This window comes from Nothobranchius furzeri, chromosome 1 (genome assembly GCF_043380555.1).
Source record: "Nothobranchius furzeri strain GRZ-AD chromosome 1, NfurGRZ-RIMD1, whole genome shotgun sequence".
NCBI lineage: Eukaryota > Metazoa > Chordata > Actinopteri > Cyprinodontiformes > Nothobranchiidae > Nothobranchius > Nothobranchius furzeri.
The window spans coordinates 92503955-92528264 of record NC_091741.1 but is presented as its reverse complement, the minus strand read 5'-3'; the positions used below and the strand labels follow the sequence as shown (position 1 = coordinate 92528264).

The 24310-nt window shown below is 45.1% G+C and overlaps 1 protein-coding gene across 1 annotated transcript in view; it reads right to left on the bottom strand.

Moving 5' to 3' along the window:
• trpc7b (transient receptor potential cation channel, subfamily C, member 7b) overlaps nt 1-24310 on the bottom strand; it is a 137565-nt gene that overhangs the window by 47440 nt on the left and 65815 nt on the right. Inside the window, exon 5 of the mRNA XM_015945689.3 lies at nt 7542-7758. Coding sequence (XP_015801175.3) covers nt 7542-7758 — 217 coding nt within the window. The remainder of the gene's footprint in view (nt 1-7541; nt 7759-24310) is intronic.

Below are 24310 nucleotides of genomic sequence, written 5' to 3'. Positions count from 1 at the left end.
AGCAACTGAACCCAAAAATATATTAACCAGTATATAACTGCACTCTCACACAACACGCCTGCAGCAACAGTTAGGACTCCTCCCTCCCTTTTAAAAGCGTTTTTGCTTCTGAGGACATTGTGGTTGTAAAACCACACGCTAGTAGTCTGGCCCCGGTGTGATCAACCAGTTTCTGCGGGAATGTGACGGCGGAACCAGGGCCAGATTAACACTTTGTTGTACCCTGGGCAACAATATTCAAGGGCTCCATCATCACAACCCAAGGATAACCATAATGTGGTCACATACAGAATATTTTACTGTAATATGCAGTAAATATACTCAATACTTGAATGCCTGACAACACGTAACCTGCCCAGAATAACCTTTGACCCACCTCGTGTGGACTGACCAATGAGGAGAGGGTCTTAACTTGAGGCCCTCTCTTCATTGGTCAGTCTGCATGAGACTGACTCTCAACTGACGTTCAGTCATAGGCAGCGAAGCATCTCTGTGCAGCGCAAAAGCCCGGGTGGACAGTTTGTTTAATGTAGGGTGATCATATTTCCATTTCCAAACAAGAGGACAGGGGATCTGTGCCTATGACGTCACACTATGGCAATGCCAAACAAACTATGTTGGGACCCATTTTTTGTAAGAACTAAATTAATATCAGATTCTGCCAATAAAAGGGCTCTAAAACAATTCCTATGTAAATATTTTGCATATTTAATGCAAAATCTAATTTTTCTGCTTTAGTGCTGCAACAAGGTTTTATTAATAATAAATTATTATACCTTTTGTTTTACTACAGCATCGGTAAGCTTCCTGTGCACAGATTATTAAGGATGCTTGTTTCAGCTGTGAGATTAGACGATAGGATCAATGAAAAAATAAGTTGTCACACACTCCATGGAAACTTTCAGAGAATCCACAAATGGTGGCTTTCACATGGTTTTGTTACTTTTAAAAAGTTTAGAAAAGCAGCAGATGAGACAGCATGTCTGATAATTTAGTTTTTCATCTGATAATATTAGAACATGTCAGTAATGTCTGAGGGGCTTTTATAAACACTGTATAACTAACACTACTGGAGAGGGTATGAATTACACAGAGGCTTCTGGGGAGCCCAGTTATGGGGGGGTGGGGGGCATTTTGCTTTGGCCCCTAAAATGTCTTGAAACGGCCCTGGGTGTGTGACTGAGTTTTGAAGGTGATCTGAATTGTATCAGATGTATAAATATAACATGTGTATAACTTATTGTTTTTTACAGGTAAAAACGTGTAGTGGAGATAAATCTACCTACATTTTACTTTTCAACACTTTGTTTTGTTTTCTTGTTTTTATTTAACTATTTTCCTGTCCTGTCTGTCTCTCATCTTCCTGCATCTCCTCTTAATTCTCCAGAAAATCTGTTGCCTGGATTCTTACCTTTTCACCTCATCAGTTACTTTTGAGCAGATCAAAGGGATCTCCTGACCACACAGCGGAGAGCGCGTTTTCGATGCTGCGTGAGGTGACATCACCACAGCACAGGTGATGAGCTCCGCAGTAGCGGGCTTCAGGCACAAATAAGACAGAAAATAGAGAACATGTGCGGACATGAACGATCGTGTGCTAATTATAGTTTTTTGGTTGAACCACTTTGAGAATGGACCGTGCGCTGGAAGCAGCTGCCTGGATCGCTGCACAACAATGCGGAACCGGTTCGCAGCAGCGCAACTCTGCCGGCTCTCCCTCGCGCTGATCTGCCGGTACCGGCTCTCCCTCGCGCTGATCTGTGGGCTCTCCCTCGCGCTGATCTGCGGCTCTCCCTCACGCTGATCGGCTCTCCCTCGCGCTGATCTGACTTGCTCTGGTCTGCGCGCAACGGCGGGCGGGAAGGGGGGGCGCTTTTGGAAGAGTTGTGCGACACAACGAATCGATGACGCAATTCGTTGCCAACGCTTTTAGTAATCGATTTTCATCGAATTTATCGATTCGTTGTTGCAGCCCTAGTCAGCACACACTAGGGCTGAACGATTTTAGGAAAAGATTGAATTGCAATTTTTCTTGCAGAAATTGCGATTTCAGTTCAATTCACGATTTTCTGCAAGCAAAGATCCAACACTAGCCTGCCAAGCCATCCTGTAGATTAAGTGAAAAGATGGTCTAGATTCTAATCTAGTACAACAAATCATTCACATTAATATTTACTATTTAATCATACAATAAAAACAGTTAAAGCTATTAATATTTTCTCCCATTATTATCTTTTTTAAAGTGTTTGTGAAGCAACTTGTACTTGTGATTTTTATCTATAGAGGACCTTTATAAAAACATGTTATTCTCTAAAAATGCATGGAGGAAATCTGTAGGTAGAAATAGCTTTTGAATGTATTAAATAACAACAAAAGGAGTTTTACCTGCATTAACAAGGCAGACTGGCTGCACGTTTTTCAAAACCATCTGATAGTTTTTCCTCACTGAAACATCAGCTCCGTGAGAGAGACGCACACATTCTGACACCTTAGCTTGTTTAAACTAACGTGCACCATCAGAAACATTCAAACCATATTTTAAAGAGAAGTTGAGCTTTCACGTCAACTGAAGTGAGCAACTCCACACTCGTGCTGATGAAGCATAAACCAAGCTTTAGAAGTCAGCCTGAACCTGCTGATGTGGGAGGAATCTCTTTCTCCTTAACTCAACTACGTTCTCTCTCTCTGTCCCGGGCTCACCTACGGTGCCATTATCATCGGCTCTAGCAGCGCTGTGTGTGGGAACATAAAACAGGGAAAATAACCTGAACATGCAGCTCTGTCAGCTGTGGAGTCGGGCTCGGCTGGACGGTACACCCCACCCACCTCCCTCGCGCTGGCTTTTGCCGCTGCCATAACACAGGAGGAAAACCCAATACAACTGATCCTGGATCAGTCAAAACCTCTAAAACCGCAGCTTTGATGGTCACTTGATCGTACTGTTTGAAATCACAATTTCGGCCCACAAATGATAGTCCGTTCAGCCCTCACACACACACACACACACACACACACACACACACACACACACACACACACACACACACACACACACACACACACACACACACACACACACACACACACACACACACACACACACCTTCTACCAAAAAAGAAGAAAACTGTGTCCTGGCACACACACACACACACACACACACACACACACACACACACACACACACACACACACACACACACACACACACACACACACACACACACACACACACACACACACACACACACACACACACACACACACACACAACATTAAGTGTGTTTGAATGAGGGGGAAGAACATCAGCAGATGGGGAGCAGCAAAGGTCTGACAGATTTTGCCCAAAGCTATTTATCCTTTGAGTTTGTCTGTCATCCTCCCCTAGCTTCCTGCTTCCTTATGCTCGTTTTTATGACACACTTCAAACTTTACGTTTCCCTTCATTTGGAATCAAGGCGGTTCCTGCTTCTACAAGTGACATCATCTGGCAGGTAGTGCTAACCTCTGTGGGATCTCTGGAAGATTTGCCCTGTCAACATAACCTTGGCTTTTCTTCACTTGATTGGTTTGCTGATGAATAAAGCTTTAATTGTGCCTCGTGTAAATGGTGGTGAAGAATAATTTCTTTTTACTCTTTGCTGAACTTGTGCTCATTTATGGAGGAGGACGTTAATGTCTTAAAACATTATTAGTTCAAGTATCAACAAACGTAAATCAAATGTTTTACCACGAAATATCGTGCCAAAGCAAAGTTGATTTGAAAAAAAGTTATTGAATGTTTTTAATTGATATTTGTGTAAACATCCAAAACAAATTTCTATTTAAAATCATGTTACAAAAAACTCATTACTCAATCTCTAAAGGTTTAAACAGTTATAATTTTGACTCCTGAAACTGAACACTGTAAATCAGCTTTTTCTACCCTTTTTCTGAAGTAAGAAGTACATTTTCTGTAAAATACAGTGGTGCTCCACAGCAGGTACCCATAATCATGGCATCACTGATTTGTTTGAACTGCTGCTCCCTTTTCCTGCTTTTAGACCATGTCTGATTCATCACACAGATGGTTTTCTACATTTCTCCAGCACATTGCATGACTTGTGGTTCAAAAAAGGTGACAGGACATCCAATACTTATTTAAAGCTACAGTGTTTAGAAAAAGGGGTTTGTCCACTTACTTCTCTTCATTTTTTGCTACTTTGTCACACTTAAAGGGGCAATATGTAAGAATTTTTACAATGAAATTATAACAAAACAGTATAATGTTTCAGTCATGTTAGAAACGTTATGTCACAAGGTGGTTTTGGAGAGAGGTTAGGACCCAAGATGCAGAACCAGAAAACGAGGCAGGAGGTGGAAAAAACATAAAAAATCCTTTATTAAGGAGTAAATCCAGAGAATGCAGGGCGCCAAAAAACAAAATCCAAAAATCCTAATAACATAACCTAGAGAATCCAAAAAACACAAGAGACCTAGAGATACTAATGCTAGCGAGGGGGATGAGACGAGGTTGACACAAACAATGAACCAACAACACACAGAGACGCAGACAGGGTTAAATACACTGGGGCAGGATGAGAGGGAGATGAGCTGCAGGTGTGTAGGGAGAGAAACCTAGTGAAAACAATTAACTCATCAGGGAGAAGAAAATAACATGATCTAAGAATAAAGACAAAACCTAAAGACAAGAGCAAGATAAATAACTAATGATATAAGGAGGAAGGAGAACTAAAGAACCGGTGGGAACACACTAATGGGCCATTCCCATCTGTACCGGGTCGGCCCGGGCCGGGTAGCGTAAGTTGTTTACATATCTGGGTGGCCTGGTATTTTTCCGGGCCAACCAAGGCTCATTCTCAGCCCTCTTCTCGAGGGGGTCTGCTTCAGGCCGACCAGGTCCAACACACCCACTGCTGACAGCAAATTCACACCTTCCATTAGAGCAAGCCTCTGATTGGTGCATAGAATCAGCCCACATGGGCTTAAGGCAAGGATGTGTGGAATCAACCGGGCCAGGCTGGGGCTGACTGGGACTACCCGGCCTGGGCCGACCCGGTACAGAAGGGAATGGCCCATAAAAGATACTAATAAATGAAAAGCTGAACCTATAGGAAAAAACTACAGAAAGAAAAACTACAGAGGTGTGACTAAGGGAGACCACGGGAGCAACGGCCCTGGGGGGATACCTGGGGAGGGGGAAAACCTAGAGGGGCTGCAGATCAGGGAACATATGAGGAAGACGCAGACAAGGACACATAAGGACGCTAGGAGACACATAAGGAGAACCTAGAGAGGGATGGAGAACACATGAGGGAGACGCAGATGCAGACCATGACACATTACACTGAAACAGATTTCACTGTCAGGTGGCTGAGGGCATTTCAGTTTTTCTCCTTTCAAAAACTAGAGAGGGACCTAATCACTGTTTATAATCTCTGAGCCCACGAGGCCTGCAGCGCCGATGTTTGTAATTCAACAATAGGAGTGTTTCCACTGATGGAACTTCAGCGTAATTTTATCAGAATTTCCCGGTATGCGCGTGTCTCCACTTCACCAGGCTGGCCTAACAGACCGTTTTCAGGAACATTCAAAGGCCTTGAACAGGGGTAGGTACTCAAAAAAGGCCCAGAAGAGCAGTTGAGTGGAACTTTTGGGTAACTCATGCTGTTGTAGGAAATGACATCAGCAGTTGTCATCCAAAACAATCAGCATTAATAAAATTAGAAGAGTTGCTTTTGAAGCGGAATGGAAGCATGGTCAAAAAAGCACTGTTGGCGCTGCTTTTAAAAACTCCCAGCACTCAAATGGCAGCAGATTTCCCCCACAAAGACGTAATTTATGGGGCTCGCAAAGAGCGCCGTAAAAAACAGAGCTTCTCCTGATCATTGAATGCCACATTTTATATCACAGCAGCTTTCCCTGTACTCTGAATGGGAAAAAAGTGTGTACTTTGACAGATGAAAACTTTTAATGTAACTGTGGACACTTCTTGGCGCTGATCAGTGACATCACTCACTGCCGAAGCTGTTGATGTCTTTGCAAAGTCCTGAAAGGGCTGAATTTGTATTGAGACACAACAGCTGAGAGTACCAGGCCATACTATCTCCTGGAGAAGATAAGACTGAGACCCTCATCTGTGCCCCAGACAAGCTGGTTCCCAAAGTCAGAGACTCTCTTGGTCAGTTTGCTTCTCACACCAAACCTTCTGTCAGGAATCTTGGCGTGACCTTTGACCCAGCTCTCACCCTGGATTCTCATGTCAGTTCTCTTGTTCGCTCTTCCTTCTTCCATCTCAGGAACATTGCTAAGCTGAGTCCCATTCTGTCCCGCTCTGAACTTGAGACTGTTCTCCACACCTTCATCTCCTCACGCTTGGACTACTGTAACTCTCTTTTCACGTGTCTGAGCAGAACCTCCCTGAACCGTCTACAGGTGGTTCAGAATGCCTGTGCTCGGCTTCTGACCAAGTCCTCCAAACACACCCACATCACCCCGCTTCTCCTCCAGCTTCACTGGCTGCCAGTCAACTTCAGGGTTCATTTCAAGATCCTGGTTCTGGTCTATAGGGCCTTACATGGACAAGCACCATCTTACATTGGTGATTTTCTTAGTCCCTACACCCCCAGCAGGTCCCTGAGGTCCAGCGATCAAAGCCTACTGGTTGTGCAGCACCAGGCTAAAGACCAAAGGTGACAGATAATTTGCTGCTGTGGCCCCCAGACTCTGGAACTCTCTCCCCCTGAGCCTGAGATCAGTGGACTCAGTGGTCTCCTTTAAAAAGCAGCTGAAGACTCACCTGTTCAAGCTGGCTTTTGTATGACCTTCTTCACCACTCTCTCTTTATTCTGCTCTCCCTACCTATTCCACCTTCCTCAGGATCCACTGATTTCCCTCTTTCCTGTTTACTCTCTCTTTCTTAACATTTTTTTAATAACAATTGTCTATTTTTTTGCTCATTTTAAATATAGTTTTAATCATTTGCTAAATTCTTTTCTATATATTTACATTCTTTGTTTTCGTGAAGCGCCTCGTGGTTTTTATCTTGAGAGGTGCTATAGAAATGACATTTTCTTCTTTCTTTCTTCTTCTGGTCAACTTTCCCCTCCTAGACTTTACCCTGAAGTGTAGATAACGGAAACACGCCTACTGTCTGGCACCTGTTAGATTCTGATTTAGTCCAAAATCAGGTAGTTTGCGACACTTGAAGTTTCTACTAGTAACATACTGTAGTTGTTTTCAGGAAGTGTGGAAACCTTTGAGCTTTTGGAACAAGAGAAAACTAAATTTCCTGCTAAGTCAAATGGAAAAAGAAACGTGAAAAAGAAAAAAAAGAACATTGTGAGAGCTTTAAACGTTGTTCTGGGTTTGTTGTTCTTAAAGCTGCAATAGCAAATTTGCTAAACAAGCTAGCATACAACATTTTTTCATGCCACCTAACATAGTTCTAACATAGCAAAGCTATAAATATACTGTGGAGATAAAAAAAATGTCTTACTGAGTCTATCAGTTCAAAGTTAAAGAGTCTGAGAAAGAAACTTACCCAACACCCATTTCATGATCAGCATCTCTGTCCAGGAGAACTGGGTGGTTTTCACCCTGAACACCTGTCGAGGGTGGTCTGTGATGGTCTCATTGGGCAGGTTCTTCACACCCTCAAAGCGGTCTGAAGCATTGATGACCAGCAGGCCGAGGAAGAGGGTGAAGGACACAGCGTGGGCCACAAACTTCATGAACGGGCTCCGCAGGATCTGACCAATCTGAGGGTGAAAATAGAAAAAGCTGATGACTTCATTATGAACATGAGGTTTAATGGTTTTACTCAAATCAAAAACCAAATTATTGATAACAACAAAAGTTTATTTTCTTCTTCAGGCTTCAAAATTAAGAAAAGAAATTGGACAAAAACCTTGCAACAACTAACACATCGGTGTTTTTTTGTGTGTCTTTTCCTGAAATAACTGAAGGTTTCTGATGAGTTCCTGAGATTTTGGTCCTCTGAGACAAAAACGCGAAAAGCATCACTACACAATCATCTTAGCAGGAAAACAGCAGCTGTTAAATTCAGTGAATCATTTTCCAAGGGAAATAATGCCAGAGTAAGCTGATGCCAAACAATCAACAGTTAACGGGAAGGCGCCATATGGAGAGGACGTAATGCAAGAAGGTGCTGCAGAAACAGAATTACACACACCAGCGAGAGGACCACACTACAATGAGAAAAGACTCACTGTGCACACACGCTTCCAATCACATGTAGGCAACCAAGTCCTCAACTTGTGCCAGTCTCTGAACCTGGTGTGTTCATTATTACCTCCCCACAGGACACTTCTGTTCTCTGCATGCAGACGAACACGTCAGATCCTGATCCTGCAGCTCAGCTCATGAAACACGCAGCAAAACCCTCAGAGAAGCTAACTGGTGATTCTTAACCCTGTAAAATGATCCACTTTCTGTCATTCTTTCAGTTGCTCTGCTGTGTTGAGGCTGATCCAGAGTCAGGTTCAGTCAGACCCTACATCGGCATGTCCATTGTGCTGTTACCGACAACCTCAGGTGTTTCCTTTAATCAGAGATGGTGACAATAGCAAGGATTTCCCCCCCTAGCTGAACGGTTTCTGATGTCAGGAGAAAGATCAGTATCAAATGTACTGTGAAAATGGAGAACTCAAAAAAATGCAGTCAAGGGGCTGAGAGAGTTAGCCATGAGGAGCAGTGAGGCAAGCAGGCCTGTACCCGGGGAACTTATGAGCTTTATTAGAGCAGCGCTTGACTCGTTTAATCAACACATTTGCTTGGTCTCTAGTAGGAATGAATCCCTTGAAGGTCATTTTCAGGGGAATAAAATACCGGTGCATCATTTCTTGGACCTCCAAGTTGCCCACATCCCAGCTGACCTTCAGACGATAGGTTTTGGAGTCCTTTGTCCTGACATTTAGACATTTCATTCCAGACTGGATAATAGCAACGCGACTCTACCACTGACTTGCAATCTGGATGTTTTATCTCCACAAATAACACAGTCCTGGAGGAGTTTCTGTTGTGAGGTGGAGTAGCTAATGCTAAAGGTTAGCATAAACTAGCCAAGAAATTCTCTGGTGATTCCTGGACATTAAAACAACAACAGCCTTACCTGTTATTAATCAAGATTGGTGAGTGCATGAACGATAATTTGCAGTGTGACGTAGATCTGTGAGGGTTTTCAAAACCTAGAATTTCACTGTCTATTTTCTATCAGAAGCTAATTTTGGAGATACAGTGCTCAGCATAAATGAGTGCACCTCTCTACATTTGTCAGAAAACCTTTAGTTTCCTTTCAGAACAGACATTTTCTATGAGACACCACAAAATATTCCCACAAATGTGGGCCATTGATTGCAAACAAGATTAGTTAATTTGAACAAACAAAAATGTGATGTTCCTAACAAATCCATTCAAGCCCATGTTGCAAAAATGATTACACCCCAATTGTAGTCTTAAGAGAAAAGCCACACTTAAGACTACAAAATTAGAATTAACAAGCATTGAAGCATAGTTGAGTTTATCCATCCATCCATTCGTTTTCTTCCGCTTATCCGGAGTTGGGTCGCCACCCAGATGACAGGCCCAGACATCCCTCTCAGGCTAGCTCTTCCGGGTGAATCCCAAGGCATTCCCTGGCCAGACACATAGTCTGTCCAATGTGTCCTGGGTCTCCCTGTAGATCTCCTGGTTGGACGTGCCTGGTGTAAGGTGAGGAAATATGGGTTTTTCTGTGCCAAAGGTTGTATTGCCCGGCTGGGTCAAGTGCTGGGTCGCTCAGAACTTTCACCCACAGATTAAGAACTTTGCCGACATGAAGTCTGCAAGATTCAACAGAAACCACAGCATCTGAACACCTGCAGTGCCAGAAGATGGAGTTCTCATGAAAGCTAGTCATAATAAAAGAGTCTTACGCTTCCTTTGTTTATTAATGCTAAACAATCATTTTACCATTTTACTCATTATAAATGTGTTTTAATCAAATGAATGATTATTATGCTTTGGTTAATCATAACTATAATGAATCCATACTTAATTAAATAATGCTTGAAGATGTTTTAGTGGTGACCTTCACACACTCAAACACTCACTCAAACTCTCACAGTAAACTCCAAAACACATTTGCTCTGACGCACACGTTTGCTTTTGGGAAGAGAACTGGGTTTGGTAAGTTTCAGTTCATGATTCAGTTGGAGTTTGTCTACGGGAGAGAGCGGACGTGTTGAACACACACACGGGAAGGGAGCCTGCGGGTCCTGCCCCCCCCCCCCCCCCCCCCTCCCACACACACACACACGCTATTCCTGTCAAGCCAGACAGGATAGCTGAATTGCAACCAGCTAACGCAGACTCGTCCAGAGTCTTTTGATTTCTGAGTAATTTAAACTTAAGATAGCGCATCTGCCAAACGCGTCATCAACGTGTACCGAGGTCAACTCTGAACCGGAGCGTCGGACACCTTCGTCTTCTCTGCCAGCCAAGGTGTCCCCTGGATGAATATCCTCCGGTGACGTCCGGATCTGAAAAGGGGGTCCTCATACGGTGAGGCAGTACACGACAGATAGCGTTTGATGCCTTTTTCTAATAAGACCTAAGTTTTATTCAAACCATCACTTTTCACTCAGACACCTGTTTCTTCCTGAAGCAATCTCAGATACCTGCACACACGCATTCATATCACATCATTCTCAAATCTTAGCACATCCAACACAAGGTCTATTTGTGCAAGCTTAAAATATCAACTGTTAAAGATGGTCCAACAAGGTTGCCAATATTGATTAATTTCCTATGCTTGTCATTTCAAAATCATTAGTTTAATTTGAAGAATTAAAACTTTGAACTTTCAAACTTGTCTCTTCATTGAACTGAAACACAGACCCACGGATATTATCGTCAGTTTATCGATGAAAACAACCTTTGAGTCTTCTTAACCCTATAAAATTTGGTTATTAATTTATTAAAAATTAATATTCCAAATTAATATGTAGGATGGTTCATCTTTCATAAAAGAGCAGAAACCATTACACTACACTGGAAAACCTTACCAGAGAGTCAACCAGGAGGCATCCTGACCAGATGTCCGAGGCACCTCAACTGGCTCCTCTCAATGTGGAGGAGCAGCAGGTCTACACTGACCTCCTCCCTGATGACCAAGCTTCTCACCCTATCTCTTAAGCCGGGCGTACACTGTGCGACTTTTTCACTTTTTTGAGCCGATTTTCCAGTCGTGCGAGAAGCCACGACATCGGGGCGAGTTTTGCGCTGAGCGTCGTGTGTACAGGGGTTACGAGAGGCGATTAACACCACGTGACCAGCCGCCGATCAGCAGTCGTGAGGTCGCACGGACTTCTGGTGTGTTTAATATTTCGCTCGTCCCTCTTGAGGGTATCGCACTGTTCAAGCGGCGCTGCGAGCAGCTGCGACCCAAAAAGTATCAGAACCGCTCACGGCGCATGCGCGCGCTATCCTGCATCAACGCCGGTCGCTCGCTATTTCCCCAATAACACACGCTGTTCGTTTTTGTTTCTACACGTTTTTTTTACTCACAAAGATTGTCAAGAAAGCGTGTTTGTCGTGTTCATGTCAAATTAAACTGATCACAAAACACAGATTTACTGTCTTTATTTCGTTTTCCTCATCCAACCCCCATAAATCCCTGTGTGTCCTCCTGCAGCACTCCCGAAGGACAACAGGCAAGACAAGACAAAAAAGTCTGACGTGTTGAGTAAAAACTGCTATTTTTAGCACATTTTTGGGCCGAAGTGTTGCTACCAGACGTACAGTGTGAGCAGTCAGGTCGCATACGAGAACTGGGTCGTACAGTGTGAGCACATGACTCGTGAGATCTGCTCTGCGAGGAAGTCGTACAGTTTGAGCTGAAGCTGAGTGCTGCGAGTGAAAAAGTCGCACAGTGTACGCCCGGCTTAAGTGGGAGTCCAGCCATTCATTTCGGCCGCTTGTATGTAAAATCTCATTCTTTCAGTCACCACCCAAAACTTGTGACCATATGTGAGGGTTGGTCAAGAGCTTCACCTTTCGGCTCAGCTCTCTCTTTACCATGACAGACCGGTACAATTCCTGCATAACTGCGAATCTCATCGAAGCCATAAGGAAGTCTTGCTCCATGGTCTCACCGAACTCCTAACATGCCTGGGTTTTTGCCTTCGCGACCACCCGAGCCACATTCTGCTTGGAGTGCCGATAACCATCAGCTGCATCTGGAGTCCCACAGGCCAAAAAGACCTGATAGGACCTTTTCTTCAGCTTGACAGCATCACTAACCACCGGTGTCCACCAGATGGTTTGGGGGTTGCCGCGACAACAGGCAGCAACAACCCTGCGGCCACAGCTCTAGTCAGCCACCTCAACAGTGGAAGCAAGGAACAGGGCCCATTTAGACTCAGTGTCTCCCCCCCTGCCCTGGAACATTTTGGAAGTTCTGTCAGTGGTAGGAATTGAAGCTCCTTCTGACAGGACCCTCACAATACATTTGGGCTTGCCATGTCTGACTGGCATCAACAAGAAGATCAGCAAAGCTTTACATATTGTAGGGGCGTTAAAGGTCAAGAGGCCATCTGTACAAAAAGTATAGAGCTGAATTGTGAATCTTTGGTTCATGATCGGAAATCGGGAATGGGGAGAAATAAATTGGATTTAACCCTTTAAAACAACTAGGGTTGTCACGGTAACCGGTGTAGCGATAAACCTGGGTAAAAAAAAGTTGACAATAATAATAACAGTCTTGTTATTTTAAAAATATATTATATCAGTGAATTACCGTGGCTGCGGTGTAGGCGCGGTGACCCTTACCAGCCACTGTATCATCTGCTGAAGTTGCCGGCGGCACATGCGCACTTTTTTGTTTACAACCAAAACTTTCTTGAAGCTAAAGCTAAAATAATGGCCAAAGGAGGAGACGGCAGCGCTCAGGACAGTTATTAACCCTCAAAGAAGACAAAGTGGGAAGTATGGGCATTTTTTGGATATTTGAAGAATGCAGAGGGACAGTTGATAGAAGACGGCTATCCTGTTTGCAGCACGTGCAGAAAAAGTGTCTGTGAAAGGCAGCAACGCTTCAAATTTCATGACACATCTGCGTGACCATCACCCACAAATCTACAGTCAACGCAAGGCAAGCTAACGTTAGCGTTTTAGCTAAAATGTGTGATCCGAGGATTTGGGTTGAGGGAGAATGCAACGAGTCGCTATATAAAGCAGCAGCAGCGCCGCTACCTGCATGTAAACCGTGTCGCGGACACCCCCATGTTGAAATGACGCTATGCATTACGGGGCTCCCAGGGGCAGATAAGAGTTGGTCCCTCTCCGAGAATAATTATGAATTCAACAATGATTACTGCCTGATGACATTTTTCCAAATCTGCAAAGCTCACTGGAAGGACACAAACCGAGGACAATATTTTCCTGATATAGGTTTTATTACTCAAGTAAGGGTAAAAAAGTATCTGATTAGAAGGCTACTTGAGTACTGAGTATCATCTGGTCTAATATTTTTAAAATGATGACATCAAACAGACAAAAAATAAGAAGTTATGGGCAAATATTGGTATTTTAAAGACTAAAGGGGGAAAATGTAAACAAATAAACAACATAAATACAAAATAAAACATTTTAGGCAAAATTTAGACACAAACTACAATATTTTCCTGATATACAGGGTTTATTTAGCTGTCTGAAAATGTAATATGTGTAAAAAAAAATACCGTGATAATACCGAAAACCGTGATAATTTTGGTCACAATAACCGTGAGGTTAAATTTTCACACCGTGATAACCCTAAAAATCGTCGTCGTCTTCCTCCGCTTATCCGGGTCCGGGTCGTGGGGGCAGCATCCCAACTAGGGAGCTCCAGACCGTCCTCTCCCCGGCCTTCTCCACCAGCTCCTCCGGCAGGACCCCAAGGCGTTCCCGGACCAGATTGGAGATGTAACCTCTCCAACCTGTCCTGGGTCGACCCGGGGGCCTCCTGCCGGCAGGACATGCCCGAAACACCTCCCCAGGGAGGCGCCCAGGAGGCATCCTGACCAGATGCCCAAACCACCTCAACTGACTCCTTTTGATCCGGAGGAGCAGCGGTTCTACTCCGAGTCCCTCCCGAATGTCCGAGCTCCTCACCCTATCTCTAAGGCTGAGCCCGGCCACCCTACGGAGGAAACTCATTTTGGCCGCTTGTATCCGCGATCTCATTCTTTCGGTCATTACCCAAAGCTCATGACCATAGGTGAGGATTGGGACGTAGATCGACCGGTAAATCGAGAGCCCGGCTTTCTGGCTCAGCTCCTTCTTCACCACGACAGATCGGCTCAGCGTCCGCATCACTGCAGACGCTGAACCAATCCTCCTGTCGATCTCCCGATCCCTCCTACCCTCACTCGTGAACAAGACCCCGAGATACTTAAACTCCTCCACTTGAGGTAGGACCTCTCCCCCGACCCGGAGTTGGCAAGCCACCCTTTCCCGGTCGTTTTTAAATTCATCCTGAGACACTCATTTTGGGCCCAAAGGACTTTGACGATTTCTATGGCGCTCCCTCGTCCGCGGCTGCGACGACTGAGGTCAACATCTCGATAGGAGGCATGTCCTTTAAACACCTCGTGTACATCAGCGAGGAGATGAGGATGCCCATGCTCATAGGGTTGGACTGTCTCCAACGCCTTGACGCTAGAATCAGCTACGCGTCCGGACAACTGTTTGCACGTGTGAGGAAGCCAAGGCCGTACAAACCGCGGCCTGACACAGGCAGACGCCTTTCGGTGGCAAGTCTTTCGCGGGGGGACGCGATTTCGACCTCACCACCACTCTCGAAGCCACCGGGTAGACCCCCGGAACTTCTGTCACAGATTGAGAAGGTAGTAGACCAAGCGGATGCTCTCACAAACGAGGTCGAGCGAGACAAGCTACGACAACTTTTGCTAAAGTACCAGGATTTTCTTTCACTTGACTCCTTGGACTGTGGTCTGACCACTATCCATGAAGTCCGGATTCCTACCAGGCCAGATGCACCGCCGTCCTTTGTGCGGCAATACAAGATTCCCCTGGCGTCCATTGAACCGGTCCAGGAAATCATTGACAGCCTCTTGGCTAACGGGGTCATTCGACCCTGCAACAGCACCTACTCGGCTCCGTTGTGGCCGGTACTGAAGCCTAATGGTAAGTGGTGACTTACCATTGACTACCGGCAACTCAACAAACAGGTCCCCTTGTCTAGGTGGCCTATGGCACGCCTGGAGCAGGAGCTTCCAAAAGTGAAAGATGCTAAGTACTTTTCCACCCTTGACATTGCGTCTGGATTTTGGACGATTCCCGTCCACGAATCGGACCAACACAAACTTGCTTTCTCCTTTGCCAACTGGCAGTACACCTTCACCCGGTGTCCTTTTGGTTATTCCAACTCGCCAGCTGAGTTCAACATCTTCTTGAACAAGGCCTGCCCCGATGCTCGAGAGCGTGGGACCCTCATTTATGTCGACGACATTCTTATTCGTCGGCGTACGTTGGATGACCACCTGGCCGAGCTGGACCATGTCATGGGTCAGCTCGCGGCGGCGGGTGCTAAGATCTCTCTCGCCAAAGGACAGTGGTGCAGGTCGCAAGTTCAGTACGTTGGCCTCCTTGTGGGACCACAGGGAGTGCAGCCTCAGCTTGGCAGGATTCAGGGTGTTGCCACCATCACACCTCCGACGAACATCTCCGAACTTCGCAGCTTTTTGGGGGTCTGCAACTACTCGCGTCAGTTCGTGGAACATTACACTGAGTTGGCACAACCTCTGACTAATCTGTTGAAGAAGGATGTGGCGTTCGAGTGGGCGGAGCAGCACCAGCAGGCCATGGATGACCTGAAGGCCGCGATGTGCTCGGCTCCGTGCTTGGCGCTCCCCGACTGTGACAAGGAGTTCCACCTTGAGGTTGGTTTCTCAGCTCACTGTTTGAGTGCTGGTCTCTACCAGATTCATGACTGCGACAGGCGTGTTGTGGCCTATGCTAGTAAGCTCTTGACTGGACCTGAGTTGAAATACTCGGACTGTGAAAAGGCTTTGCTTTCCACCATGTGGGCAGTTAAGTACTTTGCGAACTACATTGGCGGACAGAAAATCATCATTGAGACACAGCATCAGCCGGTGACCTTCCTTAACAGTCAGCGCATCAGAGATGGTGTGGTGACCAATTCGCGAATCGCTTCGTGGCTGCTGGCTCTTCAAAGCTTCGACATCGAGGTGCGCTATGCCTAGAACCGACGTAGCCCTCTTGGCATGGGTTTGGCTGCGTGCCAACACTGCTCGGACGACGCCATCGCGTCAGTCCCGCCAGCCAGGCCCCCTCAGGCTCTTCTAAACCACAACCACCACTACTACGACCAGTCATACTGTGCGGGTTTACCGACCGTATACGTGGATGGCAGTGCTTTTCGGCACGGTTCTGCGCCTAGTGCGGGCGTGGGTGTCGTCTGGGTAGACGGTGACCACAGGGAGTCCTGATGTTACTCTCTGGGTGAGAAGACCTCACAGTATGCTGAAGTAGCGGGGATCGTGATAGCGCTACGTAGCGCTAGGGACCGTGGCTTCCGTGAACTGGTGATTTGCACTGACTCGGACTACGCGCGTCTCAGTTTCTTATGTCATCTACCAACGTGGAAGAGTAACGGGTTCCAGACCGCTAGCCGGAAGCCCGTCAAAAATCAGGCCCTCTTCAGGGCGTGTGACGTTCTGGTAACTGCACTTGACATGCACATTTACTGGCGTAAAGTCAAAGGTCACTCTCGCGCACCCGGTCCTGAAAAGGAGTTGAACGATCTCGCAGACTCTTTGGCCAAACAGGGCGCGACCGATGGCCCCCTGTGGGTTTTCGACCCCGGGTGGCTTGAGGGACTTGTGTGGTCTTTCCCTGATGAGAACCAGGTGTGTGTTGTTACTCGAGCTCGGGCTGCTGAAGCGTCCGCCTCGGAACCACCAAAAGGTGCGGTGGCCGTTCAACCTGCCTATTCGGATACCGATCTTGTCAGTCTTCAATCCCAGGACCCTGCTATCAGCAGGATGATCAAGTACATTTCTGATCCTAAAACCCAGCTACCAACTTCCGTCGAGCTTGATTCCGTTCCAGAGCTTTGCTCTCTCTTTCGTGTGCGGTCCACGCTGAGGGTCGTCAAAGGGCTGCTGATGCACGCCGCCAAGCCTCCTTCGCCGCCTGTCCTTGTTACTCCAAAACCGCTGAGGAGGGGCATGATCTCGCAGGCTCACGACTCTCCATCCGCCGGTCACAAAGGCGTCAAGGCCACGTTCGGTGCCCTGTGCCAGGTTGCTTATTGGCCGGGGATGCGTCGTGACATCTCGGACCACGTCAAGCGTTGCTTGGTTTGTTGTAAGTTTCAGCCATCCAACCGTATGCACAGAGCTCCCCAACAAGAAAAAGGGCCGACCACTCCATGGTCGGACTTGCAATTCGATTGGGTGGGGCCTCTGACCAAATCCACCAGAGGAAGTAAGTACATACTGACTGTCACATGCGCATTCACCAAATGGGTTGAATGTTTGCCAGCACCTGATGACATGGCTAAGACTACAGCGATCCTCTTGCTGAATCACGTTTTTGCCCGCTTCGGTTTGCCCACAAGGGTCGACTCGGACAGGGGTACCCATTTCACCTCTGACGTGATGAAACATCTTTGGGAACTGTTGGGTGTCAAGGCTAAGTTCCACATTAGCCACCGGCCCCAGTCCTCTGGACAGGTCGAAAGGGTGAACCGCACGGTTATCAGCATGCTAAAAAAGTACGTGAAAGCTAACCACCGAGATTGGGATGTGAAACTTCCGTTGGTCCTCATGGCCATACGGGCTACCCCCCATGAGTCTACAGGTGTCTCCCCGTTTGAAATGATGACGGGCCGACAAATGACCCTGCCGCTTCACCTGCTGTATCAACGACCGGTTCGGTCCAACACAGCCCCTTCTTGTACGAGCGGCCAATACTTGCAGGACCTGAGAACTCACCTGCTTGCAGCATTCTCGTTCGCACAGGCATCTCTGGAAAAGTCAGCTGAAGGCAGAAAAACTTATTACGATAAGAAAGCCTCACATTCCGAACTCGATGTAGGTGATCAGGCCTGGTACTAAATTTTCGCTCCCAAAACAGGTAACAATAATGCGACCTCGGGGAAGCTGGCTAAGAAACTTTTGCCCAAATGGTCGGGTCCATACCTGATTACAGATAAGATCTCTCCGGTCGTGTATCAGATCAAGATCGCCGACAAAAACAAGGCGCCCGTCTACAAATGGGTACACAGGGACCATATCAAACTGCACAAGGGTCCCACAGATTTGGCCGATACCGACAACAACAATCCACCAACTTCAAAAGGGGGGTGATAAATACGTCTCGTTGGTTCCACAGATTTCTATCTCTGATTACACAAATTTGTTTGTTTGTGAGTGTACATGGTTGTCTTTCCTGTTATATGTCACGTGCAGACTTAAGGTGTGTTGAGACGGACGTGCTGTGGGCTCCTGGAGTCAGGTACACGGCCAGGTAACAGTGAGTGGGTTAGGACACATAGTACTGTAGTCCAAAACTTTGATTTTTTTTTCTTTACTAATCACCATTCCTTAGGGGTACATTAACATGAACATGATTACTAACCACTGATTTACATTTTAGTACTGATTTACATTTCTGTTTTTTATACTACCTTTGACCAGTTGATTTTAACAGTGAATATTATGTTTGTGATTAGGGCTGCAGCTATCGAATATTTTTGTAATCGAGTACTCTAATAAATTACCCTTTTGTGTTTGTAAACCATTATATCATATATTGATGAGCCAAGATGGCGCCGAGTATGGCTGCCTCGTTGCGAGCTCCACCAAGTTCCAACATTACACGCTCCATACTGTAAATTAATGCCACTGTTTTGCACATACCAACCTCTGTACATTTTATATCTCTTATCTTATTGTTTACTTTATTCATTTGTATACTTAGATTAGCCATTTTTATATTTTACTTGTTTTTACATTACTGTATTTTTGCACAACTCTGTTGCTGTGAAGCTCGCACACAAGAATTTCACTCGCATGTACTGTACCAGTGTACCTGCACATGTGACGTGACAATAAAAGTGATTTGATTTGATATAAAAATAGCATGTTATAATTATGAAAGACCTCTTAAAATGAGCAAGCAATTGCCAGTTATTCTTCAAGTTTTATTCAAAATTAGTTTGCATAACTTCAGCACCTCAACTTTACTTCAGAGTAAACAAATGCCTGTGCAAAAAATAAGTAAACAACCTGAGCCGATTTTCCCCTCGTGTGAGAATCTGCTAGCCTGCAAGCCAGACAAAAACTAGGAGGATAACGCTGCGAGCGGCTGCGGCCCAAACAGAACCAGAACCGCTCACGGCGCAAACAGCTCGCCGGCTGTTTCCCTATTAACACACGTCCGTTTTAATTTCCACACTTTTTTTTCTCACACTAACAAGGATTGCCAAAAGCATGTTTGCTGTGGTTATGTCAAATTATACTGATCACAAAACATGTATTTACTTTCTTTCGTTTTCCTCCGCCACTCATAAATACCCGTGTCCTCCTGCGGAAACCCCGAGGGACAACAGACATCAATAACACAATAAAAAATCCGACGTGTTGTGTAAAAACTGCTATTTTTTAGCACATTTTAAGTCCGACGTGTTGCTACCAAACGTACGGTGTGAGCTGAAACTGAGTGCTACAAACGAAAAAGTCGCAGAGTCCGCAGAATATATAGAAAAACAGGCTAAAATGCATTCATTATCTTGTAGAGGCTCCGAGTCCACTTGCAGACGTGACATTTACAGGTGCTGCAGCACGGAGGATGTGGTGTTGTGGTAGGCTAAATCCATTTTACAGTATTTATACTGGACTACGTTTTCTGCCTTACGACGTGAAAAATGGTCCCATAACTTTGACATTTTCTGTCTTTTTCGCCCTCCACCGGGGTCTACGTTGTCCGCGATGGCTTAAGAGAAAGTTAAGTTATATTCGCTACTCGCAGTCCAGTGGGCATGTGCGTCACTTATTTCGGTCCGGGTGAAACATGACCCCGGGCGATTGCAAAGCCATGAATTAATTAAATATGAATTAAACGAATCCTCGAGGCAGAGAATTTGACTCGAGGATTTTTTGTACTCGAATTATTCAAGGTACTCGAGGAATCGTTTCAGCTCTATTTGTGATTATCAGTTCTTTGATTTATCCTACAGGGCTATAACCAATTTTGCCCCTGTCCTGACAGCGTGTATTTACAGTGAGGATTCACTGATACCAGTTAGGGTTCCTTTCATTTTTCTGCTTCTCGCATCATCCCTTTTTGCATCTAACACAGACAGGGTTGCATCCATTTCTTCACTTAATGGGTAATTACACTTAAAACTAACACATGGTACAAAAGGCACTCATAGAGTTAGGTTTTTATTATTTTTTATTTCTTTGATGACATGAAATGCACTTTTGTCGTGTCTACATTGAAGTGCCTACACTGTGCTCTCTCTCCTCTGCTGAGCTTGTGAGGATCCTGCTTCCTGGGGGTGGATCCGTGACTCGTCATCTGCATCGACTACTCCTGAGGGTGCTCCGGCTCGTTGACCTTGGACGACTGTGGTTCCGGCATGGCTGCTGGGACACCTCATTCGTTGGGATTACTGTCAACTGCTCTTCCCTTTTTGTGGATTACGATAAGTACTCTTTCAAAGTTCGATTTTTATTTGGAAGATTACCCTGCCTGCGGATACAACAATCGATTTTTAATTGGAATACTACCTTATTCGTGGATACGTTCAAGATTTGCTCCTGCTTTGCTTTCTTGCCCGTGAGGATATAAAGTTGCTGTTGCTTCGTTTATGGCTTCCATGGGGAATAATTAATAACCTGCTGACTTGTGTTCTTCCTGAAGAGTATGCGAGACTGTTCTCCGGCGTGGGGTTCGTACCTCACCACAGATGGCTGTTCCCTTGGGATCGCATCCTGTTCTGTTGTCAAGATTCTTCATAACTTGGGTTTGTTCAACGACCAAGTGGTCTCTTGAAGGACCACATTGACCTTGAAAAGGGGGGATATGTAAGGTTATGAAGTTCGGAATTTTCAGCTCCACACAGCTGCCCCTGTACACAGTAACACCCGTGTATAAAAGCCAAGGTCGGGTGTTCCTCAGACTGTTTACATTCCAGGAGAAGAGTCCGAAGGAGAAGAAGAACACTTTTACTTAATCAAAGTACTTTATTTGTGATTAAAAAAATTAAGCAAAACACATGTTGATCAATAATAATCAAGTGAATGATCTGTGGAATAAAGATGTCATGATTTATGTGTTTAATGAAAACAGGACTATTGCACAGACAGACTGATCCTCATCTCCATAGAAACGCATGACACATTGTTCCAACCAATCAGAGCTTTCGGCTGCCGCAGGATAATCTGGCTTGTTGACTTAAAGTGTCCAATCCGCTTTACTAAAACTTATCAACAATTCAGAGATATAAAACAAGGCAACACCATTTTAAGCTCAGTTCCATTTTGACTTCAGTTCTATTCACCGTCATCCCAAAGAAAAGCACAGCCTGGCCAGATGTGTTTTCTTCTTTAAACTAAGAACTGTGAAGTTGGAGATTTTCATCGTTTAACAACCAGACGACATCCTTTCAAAATAAGAGCACCTGCTGACGCTGCCGATTGGTACCGGGGTCGACCCTTCAGACGGGCTTTGACGTGCTGCGACCGCTGCTCCGAACAGCTCCAGTACACATCCGAGGTTCTTGGACCTGGCATTTCCTGATCTACCTGGGAGGCCCCCCACTGGGTACGTACACGGCAAAATAGCAGCTCATGTCATCACTTTATAAGCCTCGTGATATCTAGTCATAACAAAGACGACCAGATTCAATGACGTCAGCCTAAGGAGTCTGAACCAACCACACACACACACACACACACACACGCACCAACACAACATCCAAATCCATTTTCATCCATCACAGAGTTAGTCCTGGTAGATTGTTAAGAATTTATAATTAAGAAATTAAAGATTCTCAAACGATCCCAACTCTCTCTCTTTTCTTGTCTCAAAGTCAATACAGAGTGTTTAATTAAACTCCCTGATGATAAAAACAGCCTATCTTCTGATTATAACAAGTGATCTACTTACAGTGTATTAAAATACAACTCTAGATAGTTACATCACTCTATTCCGTTACATAGAGCATTTCAAATTGAATAAAAAAGGCTTAATTTTTCAATAAGTCCCTTTACATAATCAATATTTATTTATTGTACGAAAACAACACAAGCCTGCTAACACAGAACTAATGTGTCTCCTCAGGAGAGCTAAAATATCTGCAGCTTGGTGGTATTTAAATCGGACAGCAAAGGTAGAGCTACATACACTTGTAATGTGTGCAAAATGGGCAATCAACGTGCTGGACACAGCTCCACAATTCGCTGCCTTCACAAAAGCTACTTTTGCTGTCGGCTTTTCCCTTCGGGCATCAACAAAGCAAATCACCGGTCTCCATTTATCCCCAGTTTACCTGTAACAGTCACAGTTTACAGTGAAATCAGAAAAAAATGCGGAGCCAGCCAACAGAGAAAGTTATGCTAATAAACAAATTGCTGACAGACTGCAAAACATTGGGGTTTCTAGTTCTTCTCCAGCACCAGTGCATAATATGCCCCACACCCTGCTTCTGGAGCTGCACGGTGTTAAACAGGTGTTATGCAGAGAAAAGTTATCCTGCCTGCCGAAGGCTTCGCCTGCCTGCTCCGTCACGTGAACACATGGTGTCAGCACGGCTCACAGCTGCATATTGAAGGAGCAAACAACTTGAAATAAGAGCAACGCTGCTACTTTTAAGTATATTCACAATATTAACAAGTTTTTAATCGGTGTACTTCCAAAAAAATGAAAGTGAAAATTAAAGGACAATTTGGATGTTTTCTTCTTATTTTAATACTTTCTTGATTCACCCCCTCTCTTCTTATTTTAATGCTTTTCTGAAACGTATCGGATCGGGACTCGGTGTCAGGATCTGGGGTGAGTCTGCATATTCCTCTAATCACCTTAAGTCGTTGCAGGTGGGCAGCTCTGGAGAGCGGCCAGCTGCGGTGATTTCCCTCATCAACTACATGTGTTTATAAGGAGCTGGAGATCACTTCACCTCGCCGGAAGATCACTGACCTTGGGTAGCTCTTGCCACTACAGTTAAACTACAGCTTTAGTCTTGCCTTATATTTGTCTGTCGTTGTTGTTTTTGATGACCTCTGCCTTCCCTTCATCAGGATTTATCACCACGAACCTTTCCTGCAATAACCTGGTTTTCATCTCCAAGCCTGATCTCCCTCCTCACCCGAACCGACCCGCTCTCCCACCGCTCACCTCCCTTGGATTTTGGATTCACGCTGACGTTGCTCACCCCAGTCCTGGCTACCCTCCCAAGCTCTGGATTTCAGCCCCCACAACCCAGCTCCGGAGCTGTGCTCAGCATCACCGTCACGCCTGGCGGTGCACCTTTAGTTCTCCTTAAAGTAAAACAGTTATTTTTTTTCCTACCTACGTCTCCTAGTGTGAATTCTGCATGTCTTGGGTCAGGAAACTTCCCTCAGTCATGACACTCGGTATCGGCAGATACTCAAAATCAAATGACTCGGAATTGGATCGGGAGCAATAAAATGTAATCAGAACATCTTTAATAATAACGCAAGTACACCCTTTAAAATGCAACAATTAAACATTTATTTATCTTAGTCAAGTGATATATTTTTGGCAGTAATGAAACGTCTGAGTTTTGTTCGTTTCCTTTGAGGTCGTAGGGATCTACGTTATTGATTGTAGACAATTTCTGAAAATACAGATTTGTAGCCTTCTTTACAATTTTATTCCTGTAAGGGATGTGTTCATCCTTGTTCATTTTATCCATCCTTTTGACTCTTTTTCTGCTTCAACTTTTGTTGTGGCTTCCCCTAGAAGCGCAAATCATACACCTAAAAAGGTGCTACAGGTTTTTGTTGACAAGGTCACGTGTCTGACAAAGACCGATATATAAAGCCTGGGAAAATTATTGAGTTCATTTTCATCTATCGTAAGATTAATTGATTTATTGATAATCGCCCCAGCCCTAGTCAAAATACTGTAGCAAAAGTAATCCAAAAATAAGAAAGATGGAAGTGCAACCATCCTACAGAGACGTCCAGGCCGTCTATGGAAGTTAACATCTCTACAGAAGCGTCTTCTGATGAGAAGGGTTTAAAGAAAAAC